Here is a 20,774-nt window from a genome sequence, read left to right on the forward strand (position 1 = left end):
TAAACAGAAGGTAGTACACGCGTGACAAAGCATCGCCTACTTTTGTGACAGTGCCTCATAAATACTGGAGGAAAGAATGCCTCTCCTCGCCAGTATTTGTCGCACATAAATATTTGTAATAGTTGCTATGGCAGTTGAGAAGGGAAAGATGAAAATCAGAAAACAGTGAAAGCTGTCTGAAAATAAAGAAGCGTTTCCAGAGAGAATGCAGTAAGCTCAAGCAGTGGAATTTTTATCCCCCCCCCCTATTCTTGTTATAGGTCTTAAAAACAAAATCTCATAAGTTTATCTTTATTATTTAAAGATAAAATAACTTCTTAACATCTTGGTTAATTAGAACAGATGCGAAAAGGTGGCTTTCATTAAATGTGGTTGCCATTTTTAACACATATGAAGCTATTTGATTATGCCTGAAACTTCAGTGATACGCTCAAATTTTTCAGAATAACTCATAACAGATCATGAATCTGTGATAAAGTACTTAGGCACAGTATTTCAGTTGTGTTGGATGAGATTCAGTGCCTCAGTCCTGGAGTAACTCAGTGTCTGCAGATGGGATAGGAATAAGCCCTTCTGTCGTTAAGAACCATCCCATCACTTTTCTGATGGTAACCACTTTATGAATCTTCTTGTTGCCAGCATCCCTGTAATATTTTACAGAGGGAACTCCCACTTTGAGTACTGAAAAATCTGAGCTGAGGGCTGAGGGTGTGTGGACTGATTTTCCCATCGCATTGAAACCTACTCCTCTCAAGATACTAATATTAAACATATAGTATGCTTCTCACTTTCAGCATAATAAATCTGGATGTCTTCCACAAGTATTACCTTTTGATTTTCAACTGTCTGAGGTATTTTTTTCCTACTGCTAAATACCAGGCTTTCTCGTTTGCTGTTTCTATGTTACAGTGATTGATTCTTTAGAATAGCACCTTTATTTTTAAAATTGTAGCTAGAATTTCTAATGTACAATCACTGTTACAATGCCCAGAGTTTTGTTCAGGGGTGCCCATTAGCACAGTTATACTTAAGGGCTTGTCACAGTTTCCATGATATAGTAAAACATTGTTTTCAGGAATTTAGAACAAGGCTGTAAAAAGTAACTGTGGGCTGCAGTTTTACACAAGAAAATCTTCGCCCATGAGAAAATTACTGTCACAAATCCTGAAAGCATCAGTCAGTTTGCTTAGCTATTTTTAAGTGGAGTAAGTGAAAAATTCAATATATTAGCTCAGTGGTTTAAAACATTTTTTTCACACTCTGGAGTTCATGTACAGCTACCATAGATGTCAAAAAACCCATGGTACTGATGCTTAGCTCTGTACACATCTTTGTCTTGCTCCAATATTGCCAAAGGACATCAAAGCTGCTTAAAATAATGTGAAATTTTCAGGTACGAGTGAATTGTCAGTTGATGGAGAAAGGCACCATCATGCTGCATGGAGGAGGGAGGAATCTTGCACTTTTTCATACCTTCTTGAGCACTAGGAGTAGGGCAGAAATATGAATATATTAAGAAAAGAGCATTGTATATTCAGGATAAGCAATGGATAGAGCTTCCAGACAAGCAGTCTTCTTTGTACAACTGTCTATTTTTCTAAATTTACACCGTGTACCATTTTCTCCTCCAGGAACCTCAGTATCTCAGCAATTGACAAGTGTTTAAGAGCATCTGCTTTTCTTCCACATAGATATGCCAAGTATCCAAGCAAGCCTTCAGTGCAGAAGTTAGTAGCAAGAGGAAAATATTTTCTTCATTTGTGTTTTGATTTAATTTTAGGGAATCAGTGGTCCAAAATGTGTCTGGGGTGGGCATTACAGTACCTTCATAGCTTTTGCAAATATTCAATTATCTTTTCAATTGGGCAGATACAGTTTCACAGGAAGCACAGCTTCCTGTGAGGATTTTTCACATAGGTGCCTATTTCATGGCAAATCCCTCTTTTCATAGCAAATCCCTCTTTTTTTTTTTTTTTTTTTAATTCCCAATCAGATAATTGTGGCAACATATTTGGTCATGGCAGTGCCTTATTTGTAAAAGTGTCTTCCTGGCTTCACTTACAAATCCCACATATGCAGGTGCAGCATATTTAAAAAATTAGCCTTAAGAGTTTTTCCTAACATTTATTATTACTCATGAACTTAGCATTCCTGTTATCATGCTGGTTTTGTTTCTCTCCCTTCATGATGTATTATTTACTAATTATTAATTTTTGTAATATCAGCACTCCATATGAAAGGCAAGAAGAAATGGCATATGCATACCCTAGCCCTAGGTCCTTGCAATCTAATTACTGACATGATATGGCAAGTGAGAACAGTAAACACTGAGTGGAAGGGAATTAGTTATACTGATATAAAGAATGATGTTGCATGTGCTAGAAGGTGCCAAAGTCAATTGCAGATTTAACCCAGGAAATGGGTCACTAATGGAGTGATTCTAACACATTAAAACCTTTTGCAAGGTTTTTTTTCTGAACTTCATTAATATCACATATTTTGAGGGAGGTGGCTTTGTAAAGCTCTCTCTCATTGCTAAACATAGTTCCCTTTAAAAATCACATTCAATTTAATCTTTTAAAATTCATTGTTTTGATACATTGGAGCAAGCGAAGTTGTTCATTAATAGTGTTCAGCCACACCTTGAACAATGCATCCATCAAATATGAAGCCAGGCTGCCTTTTCCTCTGTGATGAATTCCTGTCTGTCATTTCTCCATCTTAAAACAAAACAAAGCATTGACTGAAATCTGAATGGATCATGTCCTGTGGCCCTTGTTCGGGCAGGATTTCTAAAAAACTGTTAGGGATGACTGAAGATTGCAGAGTTAATCCCTGCATTTTAAAATCAATATCATGGTTTCTAGATGTTCTGGGTGACACTGTGATGTCAGGAGAAGTTTGAAATTATGTGGGTTAACACTTGCACTGGCAATCAATCTGTTACTCTTATGAAAACATGTTCCTGGTAAATAGATTATTGCATTCCTTTTTCTATTGTTTTGACTTGGAAGATGATTAATATAGTAACAACAATTTCAGAAAGCAGCAGGTTTTCTTCTGGGAAAACAAAACAAAGAAATTTGTAGTATCAATAGATCTTGTCAGATACCTGATAATAACTCTTAGCAATATTTCTCATGGGCTGGGGTATTTTGTCCATGTTTTTTGTTACCATGGGCCTTTACTTTCCTCACTGGACTATAAAATGAAATATCAAAGGGAAACAGCAATAGTGTTTGTGGGGATGTAGATTGTAGTTAGACCTGATGACTGGCAGTCCAGTACTTCTGGTGTCATTACTTAGACTGAATAACCTTGAACTTAAATGTGTTTCACATTTTCTCTGTCAATAATATCTATGTCAGAAGGGGGTTGTTAGTGTTTAATTAATTATCTGTGAAGGGTCTTGAAGTCTGCAAGTGGCACATGATTGAAAAATCTTACAACACTTACATTCATCCCCAAATTTATAGTAGAGACTGCTTCTTTATGCCAATTTCTATCTAGATGTTTTGTGGATCTCCAGAGAATAACTTCTCAAGCTCTTGTGTTACAGCACAAGTGGGGCTATGCTGGCCTTTGAGGGCTTAAGTCAGACCTTAAGCATTAACTAATTCAGTTAATATTCCATGGAATTTATAATTTCATTATTTTAGCTGTACTCTGTGCCCAATTTCTGTAAGGGTTAATTTTGCCATAAAATGTGGTCAAGAAATCTAAATTGTTTGTGTAAGTCATCAAGAAAATAGTTGCATTTAGCGGTTTTGATTCATTTAAATAATGTAGATTTGGGCATGGCTGGCTGTGGAGCATGGATGTGATAACAGCTTATTTAGAAATATTGTTTCAGCCTTTAATATGACCCAACTAACAGTTGAGCTTTGAACACCAGTGAGCAAACTGCTACCACTGACAGAGCTGAGAACAGTTGATTTGGTTTTACACACAGAATATACTTCACTATTAATTTTAGCTCCTGTCTTTCAAATGGGGGAAAACATATATACAGGTTGTGAGGATGGCTGTGAAAACTGGTGCTGTGTTTTATTCAAGATTAAGAATTTTGCTTGCATATGTAAAACAAATGTACTAAAATAGTAAACTCACTGCCACCAAAACTGAAAACAAGGCACTTCGGAAAATATATGCTGATATATAACTGGGTAGAATTTCCTTCATTTTGCAAAGCCACGAGCCACATGCATCAGCTCACCGCAAAGTCATTAGGTCTTTTTAAACTCAGATGAAAAACATTAACAAATACCACAAAAGGCTTTAGTATGGCCCCTTTGTTCATTCACATATGGCAGTTTATAACTCCTGCACCACTTGGGTCGTGTGTTTGTTTAAGCTGCCTCCATCAGGCCAGCCCTGAAAGAACAAAAGACATCTTGAGCGATCCTAAGCAGGAAATGGGCTAATCTAAACATGGCTTGTGACACTATAAGTAGAATAGAAAGGGGAGGGATTGATTAGTCATTAATGTCCAATTGACTCCATATGGATGTTGCAATAATAAGGCCTTTTTCAGTGCAGTAGCGGAGTTATTGAATTAGAGGTTTATGTTTCCTCAGAGCTGACCTTAGGGAATTCCCTCTTGGTTCTTCTTGCTGATGTTTTAAAGAGAATGGAGTCTCTTAACAGGAAAAATAGAAGCCTTATCATAACTAAGTATTGCATGAATATAGCTAACCTCTGCTACAGTATATTCCCAACTCTTAGTATTCACTTAGCACATTTTAGAACCTTTACAGGTGAAATATTTTTCAGCCCATTTAAATATTACACTATTTAATGAATCACTCGTGTATTTCTCAGTTCTCATCCCCTTTTTGTTCCCTGACATGCAGCCTGTAAGATATGTTGGGCCCTCAAATCCCAGCAGAATAATATTTGTTTAGCATTTGGAATGAAACCAGCTTGATGAACAGACACTTCCCTGCAGAGTATTTGTGTCTGTGTGACTACAGCATCCCTGTCAGGTAGCTAGTCATGTTTCCAAGTAGGTGTTAGTTTTGCACAGTGATAACGAGACATGCCTGTACTGACAATAGTTAAGAGATGCCCATTTATTTTGCCTCTCTTGCAGGCTGGTGATAAAGAATGAGAAAGTCTTCTGAATATGGGTGAGGGTAAAACAAAAATGGGGAAGTAAGAGGCAGACAAGGGACAAAACAAAGATAAGTGTTATACTAACCCTGCCACAAATCTCCTAGGTTAAAGTGAAGTAGTCATTTGTCTAATCTTCTCTAAAGTTAAACATCAAACTTAATAGCTCAAAAATAGATAAATAATTACTCTGGTATTATTAATCTTCCAAAGCTTTTATTTGTTATATTATTCTTTCCAAATCTGCATTTTTCTATTTCATTTAAAATATTGCTGTAGCTTTCATAAAAGCTGCATTTGTCTGTCCATGTGTTAAGGTCAGGAAGGGGGACTGCCAACCCATGTTTTCATGCTTCCTGCTCTTATTGCATTTCCCTGTTTGTGAGTAACCCATCTCTAGTAGCAAAAGTGACTCTTAATTGCTTGTTCATTAGGTTTTGGTCTCTGCAATGCAAGCTGCTAGCAGTGCTAGTTTTATTACCATATTCAGGGCCAGATATTCTGGAGATCATGATCAGTTCTTTCCAAAGTAGACAAAAATATCATCTCAGTCTAATGAATAACTGATGATATGAGCACTTCTGCTAACCAGTCACTTTGACACTAGAAACCTAAAAAGATTGTCTTTATTTCTATATATTCTATCTTGGTATATGTCTATGGAAGATGGTATGCAGTGTATTCTCTAGAGTAGCCAGAGATTCGTTATGTGAGGGGATTCAAAGGAAATGTGTTACTTCAAACATGAATCAATGGCCAGAGTGGGAAGAGTAATTAAGGAATAACAGAGGGACTGATAAAAATCTCTTTCTTTTTGCTGTCACTTCTTTTCTCATTCTTTCTTCATCTTTTTCTCAACCTTTTATGCTCCTCTGTGTCATGGATATTATTATCTGCACTCTGTTAACTTGTAAAGGCTGAATCTGATGTTTTGTTGTGGTAAATGATGTATAAAACGGAGAGTAAAATCCTGTTCTATTAAAGACAGTAGGATAAACCTTCATGTGGCCAAGATGAAACCTTCATGTGGCCATGTTCAGCGAACATGGTAGGAGATGGTGCCTGTCCTAAAATGCGTGTCATTGTAAAAGGTGAGAAACTTAGATAAATACAGGAATAAATAAATAAATAATGTAACAATTGTTACTGTACATTTCTTAACATTTCATTCATGTGAAAATGTTTATCTTTTTCTTGTGGATTATCAGATATTTTTCTCTTTCTGTAGCCCAGGAATTCCTCTTGCCTATGCATTGGAGAACAGTCAGTCTCTTTTGGAAGAAAAACATTGTTTGAAATTATTTTAATGAGGCTGTAACATTTTTAGATTCATTCTGTGCTGTTCTTTGACCTAGTGTTGTCCCTAGTCTGGAATCGTGTTCCCACAGGGCAGTTGATTGCCATATATCCACAAAAAGTGATAATTCTCCTCAAACTGTTTTTAGCTTTAAATCATTAAAGTTCTGACAAGTTGAGTAAATGCAAAGGAGCTAGGAAGTGAGGCAGTCTACACCCTCAGAAGCTAGAAGTGTCACTTTGAGGATAGCCCAAGCCTTTAGGCCAAAGTGTAGATTTCTTTGCCAACTAAGCCATTAGGGCAGCCAAAGCGTACTGCTTTTGCAACAAGTTTGAATCCGGACCAAAATCCTGACTCTGAAAACCAAACTCTCCTTCCACAACTGCAGTATGAACAGAGCATTAGTCTCCATAGAGAGATGATTACCACTGTTCTCCTCTCTTCTCACCCTTCATCAGTAGTATGCTTTTTGTTTTATCTAGTATTTGGGGATTGTTCTTTATTAGATTTTCTGAAAACGTTTTCAGAAAGAACAGATGTGAAACACCTAGTTCCTTGCAGTTGTATATGTCTTTTCTTCAAAAATTCCAGGCATCTGTGTCTCTGTCAGTACTATAACTATCACAATAAGAAAAAATCCTTACTTTGTAAAACCTGTTGAAATTGTTTATATAGGACGTGGTACTGTTTAAATATCTGAATGACAGGATGAAGTACTTAGGAACAGCCATGCAGTTTGAAAGCTTGTTCTTATGTGTTTCAACTTGCAAGAGCTCACTGAGCATATGTGCTTTTTATATCATTAGTGTTTCATTTCTGAGCTTAGAAGATACTGAGAATTTCTGGCTCCCCACGTAGAATCAAATGCTAACAAAAGTATTTTCTTATAATGCTTTGTATGCTGAATATAATTCTGTAGCTTTGAGATAGTTACAAGAACACAGAGATTATATTACTTTAGTTATTTGCAGAAATTCATTTTGCAGATGCTTTTGTGATGGCCTATGGGTCAACTTGCAAATATTCCCCCAGAGATCAAGCACAAAGAACATCAACTCATTGGCTGCTTTTTCAAATCCTTCAAGTATGGGCTTGCTTAAAGCAGATGCAGCCAAAGCTTCTTGGCCTTCTTGGGATGTTTGTAATTTATTACTTTAAGAATTGTTTTCTAACATAACCTTTCTCTGAAAATAGACTGCTTATATATTTTTTTTCCCCTTTCTAAATTATATCCAGTTTAACAACCCTGCCTATAATCTTGATACCAGCAAAAGTAGTCTTTGCCTGCCAAAACTGTTTGACAGGGCCAAGGACAAACTCCTTAGCCATAATGAATAAGTACCTTTCTGAAAGTAAGAGATCATCATACAGGTTCAAATATGTATTATTTTCTTTTCCGTGAGTAGAATAGCTGAATGTTTTCATCAAAAATATTATTCTTTTTTATTTTTTTAATTTGTTACCGACTTATTAATATTTTCACATACTAGTTAGAAATTTTGTGATATTCTTTAAAAAGATGGAATAACCATTATGTGCTACATTTTATCTTTCTCAGATTATGTAGCCATGTGTCTCAATAAATGTTTCAGTGCTGATTTACATGTTTATAATTTATTGTAGTTTCACAATAAGTATATCCTCTCTTAAAAGATGGTAGCTTTGATGTGCATGTTGCAAGCCTTCTGACAGCAATGAACAAAGCCTCATTAACCATACACACCCTAGGTACTGGTCCTACATGCAGATCTGAATCTTATGTCACTCAGCAAAACTACTATTCCTTTTTGCAGTAAAAACCTGACTGCAGTTGCAGTCTCCTGTAAGCACCAAACACCTGTTGCATGGTACTTTTCCTAAAATAGTATTAAAATAGTTTTGCATCTTCCATTTGCCACAAACCTTCCTTCTTTTACATGCATGCATGTTAGTATACAAATTGCCAAATTGGTGTCAGTTGTAAAGTAATGGCATTCGAGGCATCATAAATTACCGTAGTGATCCTCAGGAGAAGACACTGCTGTATACGAATGAGTGTTTTGCTCTCAGGGTAATGTATGTCTTCATCTGGCCCAGTAGTCAGCATATTGCCCTGTGTTGATGGATATAGTCAGCTTGAAACTGCACTACATTTCACTGCACAATAAACATGCCTGTCAACACCATATAAAGCAAAATGAATTTATCCTGTATGGTCAGTGCATTTTAAATGAAATTAATGTACTGTGGACCTGGTGGCAAAAAGGTAATGTATTAGTTATGCATCCTTTATTTTAGGACTTTTTTCATGTAAATGTGTTTCCTATACAAAATGTTTGAAATGGTGTATTTAATAAGGTAAAGTATTTTCATAGTAAATTAGGAAGCTTAGTTTTTGTACAATTAAAAACTTCAGAGTCAGTCACTGAAATTAGTAGATCTCCAGTGTGATCCAGACTTTTTTTGGTGAATGTGAAGTAAGTGTCTAGAGCAAGAATAGCTTACAAAAAAAAAAAAAAGGAAGCCTATCACTGGAGAATTTTATTTTCGAGTAACATGCTTTTTTGAGGTATTTGATTATATGACCCGTTTGTTGAGGTGTAAGACTATGTATGTAACTTTCCCACTGTAAAGTCTTTTCGCCTTTCTTTTATAGCTAAGGCCAAGCCTTAAAAACATATCATCATGATTGCAAGTTTTTCTAGGAAAACTGTACCTTATCCAGGCTTAGTTAAGTTAGCTCTTTCTTCTACATTAACTGGTTCTACACCTCATCCTCATCTCTGTGAACTCAAAACTCCCCATGAAGCTTTGCTGTCTATGGCTAAGCAGCAGGGCTGGATGCATTAAAAACAAACAAACAAAAACAACAACAAGTAGCATGTACAAGCTGAACTGAGGCTGGGCAATGACAGGACACTGTTGTACATTAAAGCATAACACCCTGGAGAAACTGGGGTGTTTGTCACCCATTCTTGAAGCTGCAGCATGCCGCACATGATGTACGTGTTGAAGGCAGGCAGTTTTACTACATATATCTGATTGACTGCTCAAATTCAACTAAAGGAGATGTTACTTTAAGATGTTCAGCTCCAAACATAATCAGACCCATGCAACTAGCAGCATGTACCTCAGTGTACTATATAATTTATTTTATGAAATGTTTTGCATGTGCTTTGCTACTCAAGCAGAAGTCATTGTAAATGACTTGTGTGAACAGGTCTACATCAGCCTGGATTCTCAGGTGTAACTTTTATGTGAGTTTTGTTGAGTACTTGGAACATTTATGCTATGTTAAGATTCCAAACAGAAGCTTTTTCAAATCTTCATAACTGGAGAAATACCAGTGCAATTTGTTTTCTCATTCAGATGTTGATGGGTGAGTTTGACCAATAACAACCCAAATCACTGGACATCCTTTCTCTGTCTCTGTCTCTCTTTCTCTCTCATAGATCTGGCAGCAGAGAGAGAAAGAGAATGATGCTAAAATAAACAGCACTGAAAGCGCTTACGTAATCCACATAATAATGTTTTGCATCCATCTTGTTTCTTCCTGCCCTGACATTACAGGAAGTAAAGCAATGAATGGCTCTGCAGCTAAACTACAGCAGTATTATTGTTGGCCAACAGGAGGTGCCACTGTGGCTGAAGCTCGAGTCTACCGGGATTCACGGGGTCGAGCCAGTAGCGAACCGCACATCAAACGACCAATGAATGCTTTCATGGTTTGGGCAAAGGATGAGCGTCGAAAAATTCTCCAAGCTTTCCCTGACATGCACAACTCCAACATTAGCAAAATCCTAGGTAAGTGCAAGACAATGACCAAATCAAGACTGCAACTGAAACAAAATCAAGGAATGTTTAAAAGGCTATGTCATTGCAGAGGCAGTTGGCATGGGTTAGTTGTTTTTGGGATGTGAAAAGATGAGGTTGTTTAAGTCGGTGACACAGGCTAGTAACTTCCTTCTTGGATATGCAACTTCTCTAATTTTAGGACATGCTATGTCAGAAAGATGGTAACTGGAATCAAAATTACTGAAACTTATACAAATAAAAACTCATGAGTTGTTTTCATTCCTTTTATTTTCCTTTAAATAATTCTGTTTATTTTCAACAGCAGACTCACAATATAGGTTTTAGAATGAGCAACATTCATAAAGAATGTTTTGAGAAAACTGTTGCAAGCATATATCCCGATAAAATGTCTAACTGCAAGATCCCATTAGAAATCACCTGAACTACACATCACCTGAGTGCAGAATGGTACTTCCTGGAGAATTACTAGGGGAAAAAAAAAAAAAAAAAAAAAAAAAGTACAAAATCATAATCAAAGGTTTATGTCAGACAGTGCAGTAGCAAGAAACCTGGCACAGTTCAAAAGATATGCAGTTGTATACCTTCTTGAATGCAAAATTATGTTTGATTCTGCCACGTTCCAAAAGCTAAGGATGCATTTGCATCATAAAACTAAAATATTGCTTTATTAAAAGACACCATAGTTAACATTTAATTTGTATAAATTGGGACAATCAGGGAGTAGACCATGGGTTATGTTTTGCCACTATAAATTGGCTCATTTTTGAGAGATTTTGATTTGCTTTTTGAGACCCCTCTAGAGAATTAGAAACATACGTGAGAATGAGTGGTGAAATGTTAAAACCTATATTTGCTTTCTGAGTCTTTGAAGTGGAAGACAGATGCTAAATGTAACTCATAATAAATAAAAGTAAAAATAAAGTTTCATCTGTAATCATTTTATTCTAAACTTTGAGTTCAAATACGTTCTTACTAAAGTTTGTTGCATTTATTCATTCAATCACAGGCAAGAATACATGCAAATAAATGTTAGTGTGCCCTAAAACTTCCAAAATCTTACGTGGTAGTTCTCATATTTTTGTCTACCATATTAGTAAGTTATATGAATAGCCTTTCAGTTTTTGTATAAAACCTGCACTGTTTCAGTGTTGGCAGCTGCAGGGAATCTATATTATTTGTGTGCATTCTGTGAAAAAACTATTAGGAGTATAGTAACCGTATTCATTAAAATGTAAACTTTCAGCATAAATATTTCAGAAGTGCCAGCAATTGAATGTTTGTTAACCATGGAATTAACCTGTCAGTATCTGCTCTGCCACAAATAAGTCTATGTCCATATAATATCTGTGCAACTTTTCCAGGACAATGAGAAAAGAGCCTGAAATATTAGAACTGACATAGAATATTGCTGGCTACGGATAATATTTATACAACTTTTCCATTTGTTGATGTATGAAAAATCTTGGTAAAAGAATAGCTTCCACCCACGTTTACCACAGCTGTAATCATTTTATCCATCTAAAAGACACCAAAAAGCTACTTTCTGAGTTTCTTATCCCCTGAAAAAAAAAAAACAAAAAACAAAAAACAAAACAACAACAAAAAAACCCTTCTCTATTCAAGTGTTTAGATAGTTCCTTATAAACAATATGAGAGTTGTGAATACTTTTTCCTCTTCCTGTGTACATTGTATTAATTCTTTTACTTTTTTATTGGTACAGCTTTCAATGAAAGTTTACAGTACCTGAAGTGGGATAGAGAATTACAAATGTGCTTTCCTTTCTTTTTCTTTTTCTTTTCCCTTCTTTTTTTCTCCTCTCCTCTCCTCTCCTCTCCTCTCCTCTCCTCTCCTCTCCTCTCCTCTCCTCTCCTCTCCTCTCCTCTCCTCTCCTCTCCTCTCCTCTCCTCTCCTCTCCTCTCCTCTCCTCTCCTCTCCTCTCCTCTCCTCTCCTCTCCTCTCCTCTCCTCTCCTAAGAAATTTAAATGCAACTTTCTCAGTACAGTGTTGTGCATTTACTACATGAGGTCAGAAGATAATGTACATAATAGGATTTTAAATATGTGAAGGTGCCAATATTATGCCAAGCTTGTATCAAAAGATTAGTAAATTTAAGACACCAGGGACACAAGAGATTTTTCATAATTATATTGAATATATGAAGTTTTGATATTTTAGCCTGCTAATTAGTGAAATATTAGTATCTATTAGTAGGAGGATATAATCCCCATCTTCATAAAGCTATCAAAGATTTAACACTAAAAATATTGTTTTAAACCTTACTTAACCATTATATTGTATGTGCTAATACAAAGCTAAGAGCTATTCACAGATTAATGCTCATATTATTAAAGAAATAAATAATGAAGTCTGTTTTGTTGCATGAGGCTGAGATTTTGATATGTAACTATTGATTTTAAGTACATCTATTTAATAGAGAGAGATTTACATACATTAGGCTTGCAGCAATATCTGAAAGTCAAGGCTCTTTTAAGATGTCTCAAGTTGTACATCCAAATACAAGTGCTGGCTGATGTAAATTCAAATCAGCTTATTTAATTAACTTGTTTAAAATTTGTTTATTATGGCAAGAAGGTGTGTTGAAATGCATGTATGTAAAACCAAACCTGTTTCACTTGAGCACTCACTGATGGTTTGTATTAATAGGATCTCGCTGGAAGTCCATGTCAAATCAAGAGAAACAACCTTATTACGAGGAGCAGGCACGGCTAAGTAAAATCCACCTAGAAAAGTATCCTAATTACAAATACAAACCTCGACCAAAACGTACCTGCATTGTTGATGGAAAGAAATTGCGTATTGGTGAATACAAACAACTGATGAGGTCTCGAAGACAGGAGATGAGGCAGTTTTTTACCGTAGGGTGAGTACTATTGTTCTAATTGTTTTCAGTGCACCACAAAGAAAGACCAGGCTCTTTGAAAACAAATTGACTTATCTATTAAAGTCACTTACCAATGGCATTTAGAAGGTAAGGATCTAAATCTATAAAATCTTATTAAAAACATAAGATATATCACAGAGGATGGAACTATCAGCTGACCACTGAATGCTGATTTTGAGACTATGTAATTCTTCAAAGTCAAAAGAAGTTGTTTCCCATTAGCCTGAAAGGTCTGAATCATGTTTCTTGTAAGCTAGTGGTATGCTATTCCATTCTGGGTTAGTAATGAGCATTTCCTAAATTAAGACAAGAGCAAAAAGGAAACCACAAAAAATTATTCCAGTGTAGAATAAGGAGTCAGAAGAGGTGGAAAATGGTAAAAGGTACAGAAGTAATAATGGTCAGATTAGGAACACACATGATATCGTTACATAAAGGTATGAGGATTTTTGTTACATATAGGACTGTGGCAAACGATCTTTTTTAAAAACACATTGTTTAGGATGAGTGTTTCAAGTAGTGCATAGATTGACTGGATAGGTATACAACATGGAAAATATAGCTCAGAAAGATCCTGTGTGTTTTTTAACAGTATTAACTCTATTCTTCAGGAGAGAAGGCAGAACTCTTTCATAAGGCAGACTAAAGGTAGCAAAAGTCTAGTGAAACAACTGCACCGTAACTGATTTCTCTCTTTTTTTTTTTTTTTTTTGTGTGTGTGGTTTTTTTGTTTTGTTTTAATGAATTCATCTGTGATGCTCAACGCTCTAACAATGTTTCTGGTGGTTTACAGAGAGTCTAAAAGCTGTCTCCACTGCCAGCCCTTCCAAATTCACAATGTTCTGCTTATTTCTCTAATCACAATACTCTCCTTTTGTTGGGTACTTTACTACCAGATAATTGACCTTGACGTCGATTATGTGCCCTCACTTTTGGCTTGGGATGCAGAACTCCTGTTGCAGTCAATTATTTTGTGGTACAGCCTGCAACAATGTGGGCTCTTTCTTCAATCAGTAAATAGAAGTGTTTTTGATATATTGAAATAACCTTCCAGTCTACAATTTTAACATTGTTTTTTGTTCTTTGCTCTAAGGGAAATTGTTGACTAATAGGCTTCCATCAAAATTGTACTTAGAACCCTAAATAGAAATCTGAATTTATACAGAACATAACAAATTATATTCAGATTGAAGAAATGAAACACTAGTTTATGTCTTCTAAAGCAGATTGACAGACCAAGTCATATCTGTACAAGAAATGCAAAAGAAATGCCAAAACAGCAGTCTGGAAAAACTGAGAATTGTTTGCTAATTCAAAACAGTATTAAGTAGTACCATTTCATATATCAGGACTGATGGCTAATATGGAGGTGAGTGTGGAGGACAGATTCAATAAAGTTCTAAAGCAAGTCCCTACACAAGAGTGATACTGTGAATTTTCAAAAACAAAAACAAAACAAAACTAACAAAACAAACAAACAAACATAATAAAATCTAATGAAAACAAAACTGCTGGTGCAACCAGAATTTAACATCTTCCTTATATATCAAAATCTTTGCACGCGTACTGTGTTGCAAAGGACTATACTGGAAACAATGTTTTTTAGATTTGAAAGTAATGATAAAAGGTGTTTGAAGTCTACTGGATGTGTTTGATAAAGGTGAAATGAGATCCATGTTGCAGTTCAGAATAGATATAAATTTTGATAGTGGGAAAACACACTATGATTTCTAGAAATATTTTCATGCTTTTGTGTGACTTCTCACTATCACCCAAAATTTCTTTTTACCTTAAAGAAACAAATTAAAACAAAGTTATTGGAAGATTTGCTTTATGAACTGAAACATAAAACTTATATGTCATCATTTATTTCAGAATAGTTCACTGAATACTAAGAAGTAGCATTTCATCTGAAGCAGATTAAGTGAAATAAAGTAATTGGGCCTATCAACTTCTTAAACTTACTTTTTATTGTGTTTACCTTTATATATCACATAAAGCATCAGTTGGAATAGTTTTCCTAGCTGACCTTGTGCACCCATCATTTTTCCACTCTTTTGATGGAACAAACAACATAAACCTTCCTTCAGAACGGTAGCTGTGGGAGCTGAGATGCAGTTTCCTTTTCAGAATGAAATGGGAGACAAATATGTTTTTTAGGATTGAATATACTTTACATTTACAGGAAATATTTCAGCATACAATAGAGAATAAAAGTATGAAATAGACTGTAATGAAATGTGCCAAGTGCTTCATGCTACTTGAAGTCCTACTAGCCTGCCTTCCTGCCTTCCTTCCTTCCTTCCTTCCTTCCTTCCTTCCTTCCTTCCTTCCTTCCTTCCTTCCTTCCTTCCTTCCTTCCTTCTCTCTTTCTTTTTCTCTTTCTTTCTAGAACATATTGATTAAGGTGGGAGTGGGTATGCTAAAATGGCAAAAACTTATCCTCACAGAATAAAAAACAGGTCAGATGTGAAGAGAAAGATAGAAAGACAGACAGGTATCTAGAGGAATCTACAAATAGCAACAAAAAGTATTTTTTCTTATTTGTGTTTGGTGTTCTCTTACACCAAATGTACATATACTGCTGTAGTAATCCAGTAAGGGCTAATTTCTATCAGATCCCTATGGTTGAACCATTGGCTAGCATACAATAATCCTCCCATGTGTATAATTAATACACCCCCACAAACAAACAAGAAAAGAGTTTTATGCTGCTTAAACTTTTAAGATGCAAAAAGCTCATGCTGCTGACTTCAGTGAGCCACATTCTTTGATAAATATTTGTAAGACGCAGAAAAATTGTTTAGTGATTCTCAGTATACAAAGCAGATAAACTTTAAAATAAAGTAGAGAAATAAGGTAATGAATGGCAAGGCTCTGGTCACATTTTTTTGAATAAAAACTTCCAGAGAATTGAGTGAGAGTGGAGATTTCTTGGAATAAATTGGGCGGGAAATTCATGCTTTGGAGACAGACCAGCAAAACTCTATGTGCTGTCAAATATTTTAAGTAACGGAGAGGAATTGAACACGTGCATAGGCCTTCTATTGCATCCTTATATTAACATTTTTTTTTCCAAATTAGGAAGACAATAAACTTAAATAATTCATATTTATGTGACTTACAATTTATGTTCCATTGTAATTTTTCTAACACATAATTAAATGTAAAGAAATGGAACATATATAAGCCTTAAATTCAGACATTTTAAGTCAAGAGTTTGTCTTTTGTTGCCTTGTCTTATGAAAAATAATTAATTTCTCAGTCATTTTTAATCTAGTTCACTTTAAATAGGAGTACATGATATATGCATTTCTCTGCAAAATGATGTAAGCAATAACATTTTTGTGTTTTACCAGTGTAAGATGTTTAGAATAAAGCCTTTATAGTGTTTATAACTACTGTACACATATGTAGTCTGAATGTTGCTAGACTACAGTTTTGAATAAAGCTGTAATATTATATTCCTGTAGCTTGAACTTAAAGTAAGTACACAATGGGTACTTTTGTGAGATTTACTGTTATTTCATTCCTTACGGAGATGTAAGTTTCAAGGTTGTGTAGCATAGAAGCATTTTCTTTAATGCAATTGATTTTGCTTCAGTCATTTAAACAGCTGTCAGAAAATAGTTGGGAAGGGATCAGAAAATGATGGTAATTTGCCAATTTAAATGTTTAGCTAGTGTTGCAAAATTCAAAAGCAGAATTTTCTCTTAATGCCACAAACTTGTGAGCAGGTCAATTGATCCAAAAATTTTCATGTTACCTTCTCTCTTACATTTACCTAACTATTTTGGGCCAGATCCTTTTTATCTGGGGCCAGATCTATGGCCCCAGACTGGATGGACATGTTAGATGGACACGTCTCTCTGCTGGCAGAGCAGAGAGGCAGGAGACCTGTAGTAATTGGCCATCAGAGGATTTCCTTCGCAAAGAGGAGATGATGGAGACAGGAGTGGTTTGAAGCCAGGGTATGTAGCCATGCATCACCATTGCTCACAGATCTGAAGAGATAGGAAGATTACTGTTGGGTTTTGGAAATCTCAGCCGGGCAGAAAAAATCCTTGAGTGGACACTGTAACAATGTGCAACTGAGCTGAGCTGTAACCTGTAGCTCTCAGTAAAGCTTGTTTTTATGTCCTCTCTCCAAGATCCTCTGAAAGACAAAACTCCACCTAGATTCAAGGATTAAACATGTGGAATTTAATGTTATTAAATATACAACAAAAGTGAATGTCTTTAAGAACTACAAATAATAAAAAAAAAAAAGGCCAGAGTAATAAATTAGAAACTCCAACTCTCCTTTTCAAGAACGAGCATGGTTAGACTAAAAATATATGCTCTTTGACTTCTGTGCCCTGACAAACCCTGTAGAACTTAATTAACTAAAAAAATGACAACACTCATCTCTAGTAACATATATAATCCATATAGTTTCTTGTATCTTAATTATGGCTTTCTGGGATGTAATGCAGTGACTTAAGCAGAATTTACAGTGACAACGTGATCACCCCTAAATGATAAAGGCTCAAGTTAGAGGTAGGTGCCCAGTTACTGGGCATGTACGGTAGCCCATGGTTAAGTGCTCGCAAATGTTCACTAGCAAGTGAGTTCAAGTTTGAGATACTTCCTATTTAGGTGGTACAGTTAACACTTGTTTACAGTTCTATAGTGAGATAGAATAATTTCAAGTTCACAGTTATTACCCACTCCACAGCAGGCATGCATACCACATTTGATTTTTGTTTAACATGCTAAAAAGAGCTGTGTTGATGAATGACAAATTCAGTACGCCTTCAACTTTCCTGTTATACCAATCAAGTTCTCTACCAGTTAGATTCACTCTATCATTTGTCATATATTTAGTGCAGTCTTAATTAAAAGGCAGCTCTGTAAATTCTGTTTCATTATGCTAAGATGACCTGCTCCCTTTGAACTTTGAAATAGGTCATACTTAGACAAATGTACCCCATCCCATTGAAATGTGGATATGCAAAAAAAGTTTTTCTCACTTGATAAACGTTTATAACTTGATAAACATTGATAAGGAATATATGAATTTCCTCACTTAGTGTAAAGCTTAATTCTGACAACTTATGTATATAAAGACAGTTCACAACCCTGTCCTAAACATTTTTTTTTTCCTTCTTACTGCTTATAAAAAGACACAGAGTTTCTAGGTTGGAAGAGACCTCAAGGTCATCGAGTCCAACCTCTGACCTAACGCTAACAGTCCCCACTAAACCATTTCCCTAAGCTCTACATCTAAACGTCTTTTGAAGACTTCCAGGGATGGTGACTCCACCACTTCCCTGGGCAGCCTCTTCCAGTGCCTCACAACCCTTTCAGTGAAGAAATTCTTCCTAACATCTAACCTAAAACTCCCCTGGCTCAACTTAAGCCCATTCCCCCTCGTCCTGTCACCAGGCACGTGGGAGAACAGGCCAACCCCCACCTCGCTACAGCCTCCCTTGAGGTACCCATAGAGAGCGATAAGGTCGCCCCTGAGCCTCCTCTTCTCCAGGCTGAACAAGCCCAGCTCCCTCAGCCGCTCCTCGTAGGACTTGTTCTCCAGGCCCCTCACCAGCTTCGTCGCCCTTCTCTGCACCCGCTCAAGCACCTCGATGTCCTTCTTGTAGCAAGGGGCCCAAAACTGAACACAGTACTCGAGGTGCGGCCTCACCAGAGCCGAGTACAGGGGGACGATCACCTCCCTAGCCCTGCTGGTCACACCATTCCTGATACAAGCCAGGATGCTGTTGGCCTTCTTGGCCACCTGAGCACACTGCTGGCTCATATTCAGCCGACTGTCCACCATCACTCCCAGGTCCTTCTCTGCCTGGCAGCTCTCCAACCACTCCTCTCCCAGCCTGTAGCTCTGCTTGGGGTTATTGCACCCCAGGTGGAGGACCCGGCACTTGGCCTTGTTGAACTTCATGCAGTTGACCTCAGCCCATCGGTGCAGCCTATCCAGATCCTCCTGCAGAGCTTTCCTACCCTCGAGCAGATCGACACACGCACCTAACTTGGTGTCATCTGCGAACTTACTGAGGGTGCACTCGATGCCCTCGTCCAGATCATCGATGAAAAAGACATTCTATTAAAAAAAAAAGGGGGGGGGGGGGTGGACTTGTTTAATAGGGGGGAGGGGAACTAGGGTTCTGATCCATAGTATATGTATATCATCTATATCATCTATAACAGATATCAGTATATCATCTATAACAAAAGAGCAGCTTGCACTCGATCATTCTTGAGTATATACTACATCTCTAATCTGAAGTGTTGTAAAACCAACTTTTCTCAAAACATCTTTTAGCATTGATCCTGTGGTGTTCTTTGATGAACACCTAAGGATTTCTTCTTTTGCAAATGTGTCTATTCTAAGAAATATCAAAACAACTAGCATTTGTTGGACAGACAGATTGAAGAAAATTAAGTGTATATGGCTCAGTGACAAATATGTAGAATTTTTCTGTTACTATGTGTGGTTTCTTTTTCCTTTGCTTTGTGGAAACAGTCACTAATGTGAAAAATTTCTGGGTCTCAAAGTTTGTGGAGGTACCTGTAGGTTTTTAACAGTAGTAGTTTATATGCCTGACAACGTGCAATCTTAAAACAGAAATGTTCCCATGTGAGGTAGGTGTTCAGTTTTATGGATAAAGTTTTGAAAGATGTTTGCAGCAAATCACTTGCAAGCAAACGCATTGGCTGAAAATTGTTTTCACAGAACATTTATCAGACCATTTAAAAAGTGAAAATTTAGTGAAAAATCCCTAGCTGTTTGTAAATCATCTGCAAATCATCATTTGCAAACAGGAGTATAATGACTGTGTCAAATGAATTACCACGATGTTTTTGCTCACTGCTAGCCAGGTGTACCATACTTATACAACAGATGTTTGAATTTCTCAAGCTGTGCAGAGGCTTTAAGAGGCAGGCTAGCAGTAGCAGCAATGAAGGTAGTACATAATGCTATTTGAATATTCTCTTAAACAAACTGTTCGTGATTTGCCTGTCTCTATTGGTTTCTAAACTTTGGTTTCCCAGTAACTCTGTGATATTTATCAAAACTGAAATTTGGTCAATGAATGATAAAGACCTAACATTTAGGGTTTTGTAAATAAAATGTATATTATTTGTGTCTTGATTTAGCTATTGATTAAGGATTTGTGAGAGGCTGGTTTATGCAAAGCGTATTTTTATCTCCTTTTGAATTTTAGCATGGAGTAACACAGTGATCAAGAAGCAAGAGATTTGTTAGACTATTCTAACACATCTGATGCTGTTTCTCTTGATGAAATTGTAAAATACAGAGATCTCTAATATTTGGTCAATATTGCTCTAAAGAAGGTTGGGAGACATTGAAATATAAGATGAAAATAGACATGTACGTCCAATAATCAGTCAATAGTAAAACAGAAATTTCCAGAGCACTGGAGTATTTCTGGTACTGGAATTTGTCATATCTAAAGTATGACATTGATTCTCTTCCTCTGGACAAGTTACATTCCTTCTTTTTCTCTCACCTTTACTCAAGGTAATGGTCCAAAAATAACAAGAGAATACTTGGAGGTGTCTTTTAAAATAGGAACTGTGTTATTAATTAATCCAGATGTAAAAAGTCAATTTAATTAATTCGTGGCCAATAAAGGCTTGACCATGTA

The 20,774-nt window shown here is 36.3% G+C and overlaps 1 protein-coding gene across 11 annotated transcripts in view; it reads left to right on the forward strand.

Moving 5' to 3' along the window:
• SOX6 (SRY-box transcription factor 6) overlaps positions 1–20,774 on the forward strand; it is a 382,586-nt gene that overhangs the window by 353,244 nt on the left and 8,568 nt on the right. For 9 of the 11 annotated variants that reach the window (XM_082762761.1, XM_082762760.1, XM_082762769.1 and 6 more), the window contains 2 exons: positions 9,959–10,192; positions 12,870–13,086. In XM_082762761.1, coding sequence (XP_082618887.1) covers positions 9,959–10,192; positions 12,870–13,086 — 451 coding nt within the window. Of the gene's footprint in view, positions 1–9,958; positions 10,193–12,869; positions 13,087–13,900; positions 14,183–20,774 lie in introns of those variants that run through there. The other 2 variants (XM_082762759.1, XM_082762762.1) reach the window with 2 other exon arrangements.

This window comes from Aythya marila, assembly GCF_965140915.1.
Source record: "Aythya marila genome assembly, chromosome: 5".
In the NCBI taxonomy this organism is placed as follows: domain Eukaryota; kingdom Metazoa; phylum Chordata; class Aves; order Anseriformes; family Anatidae; genus Aythya; species Aythya marila.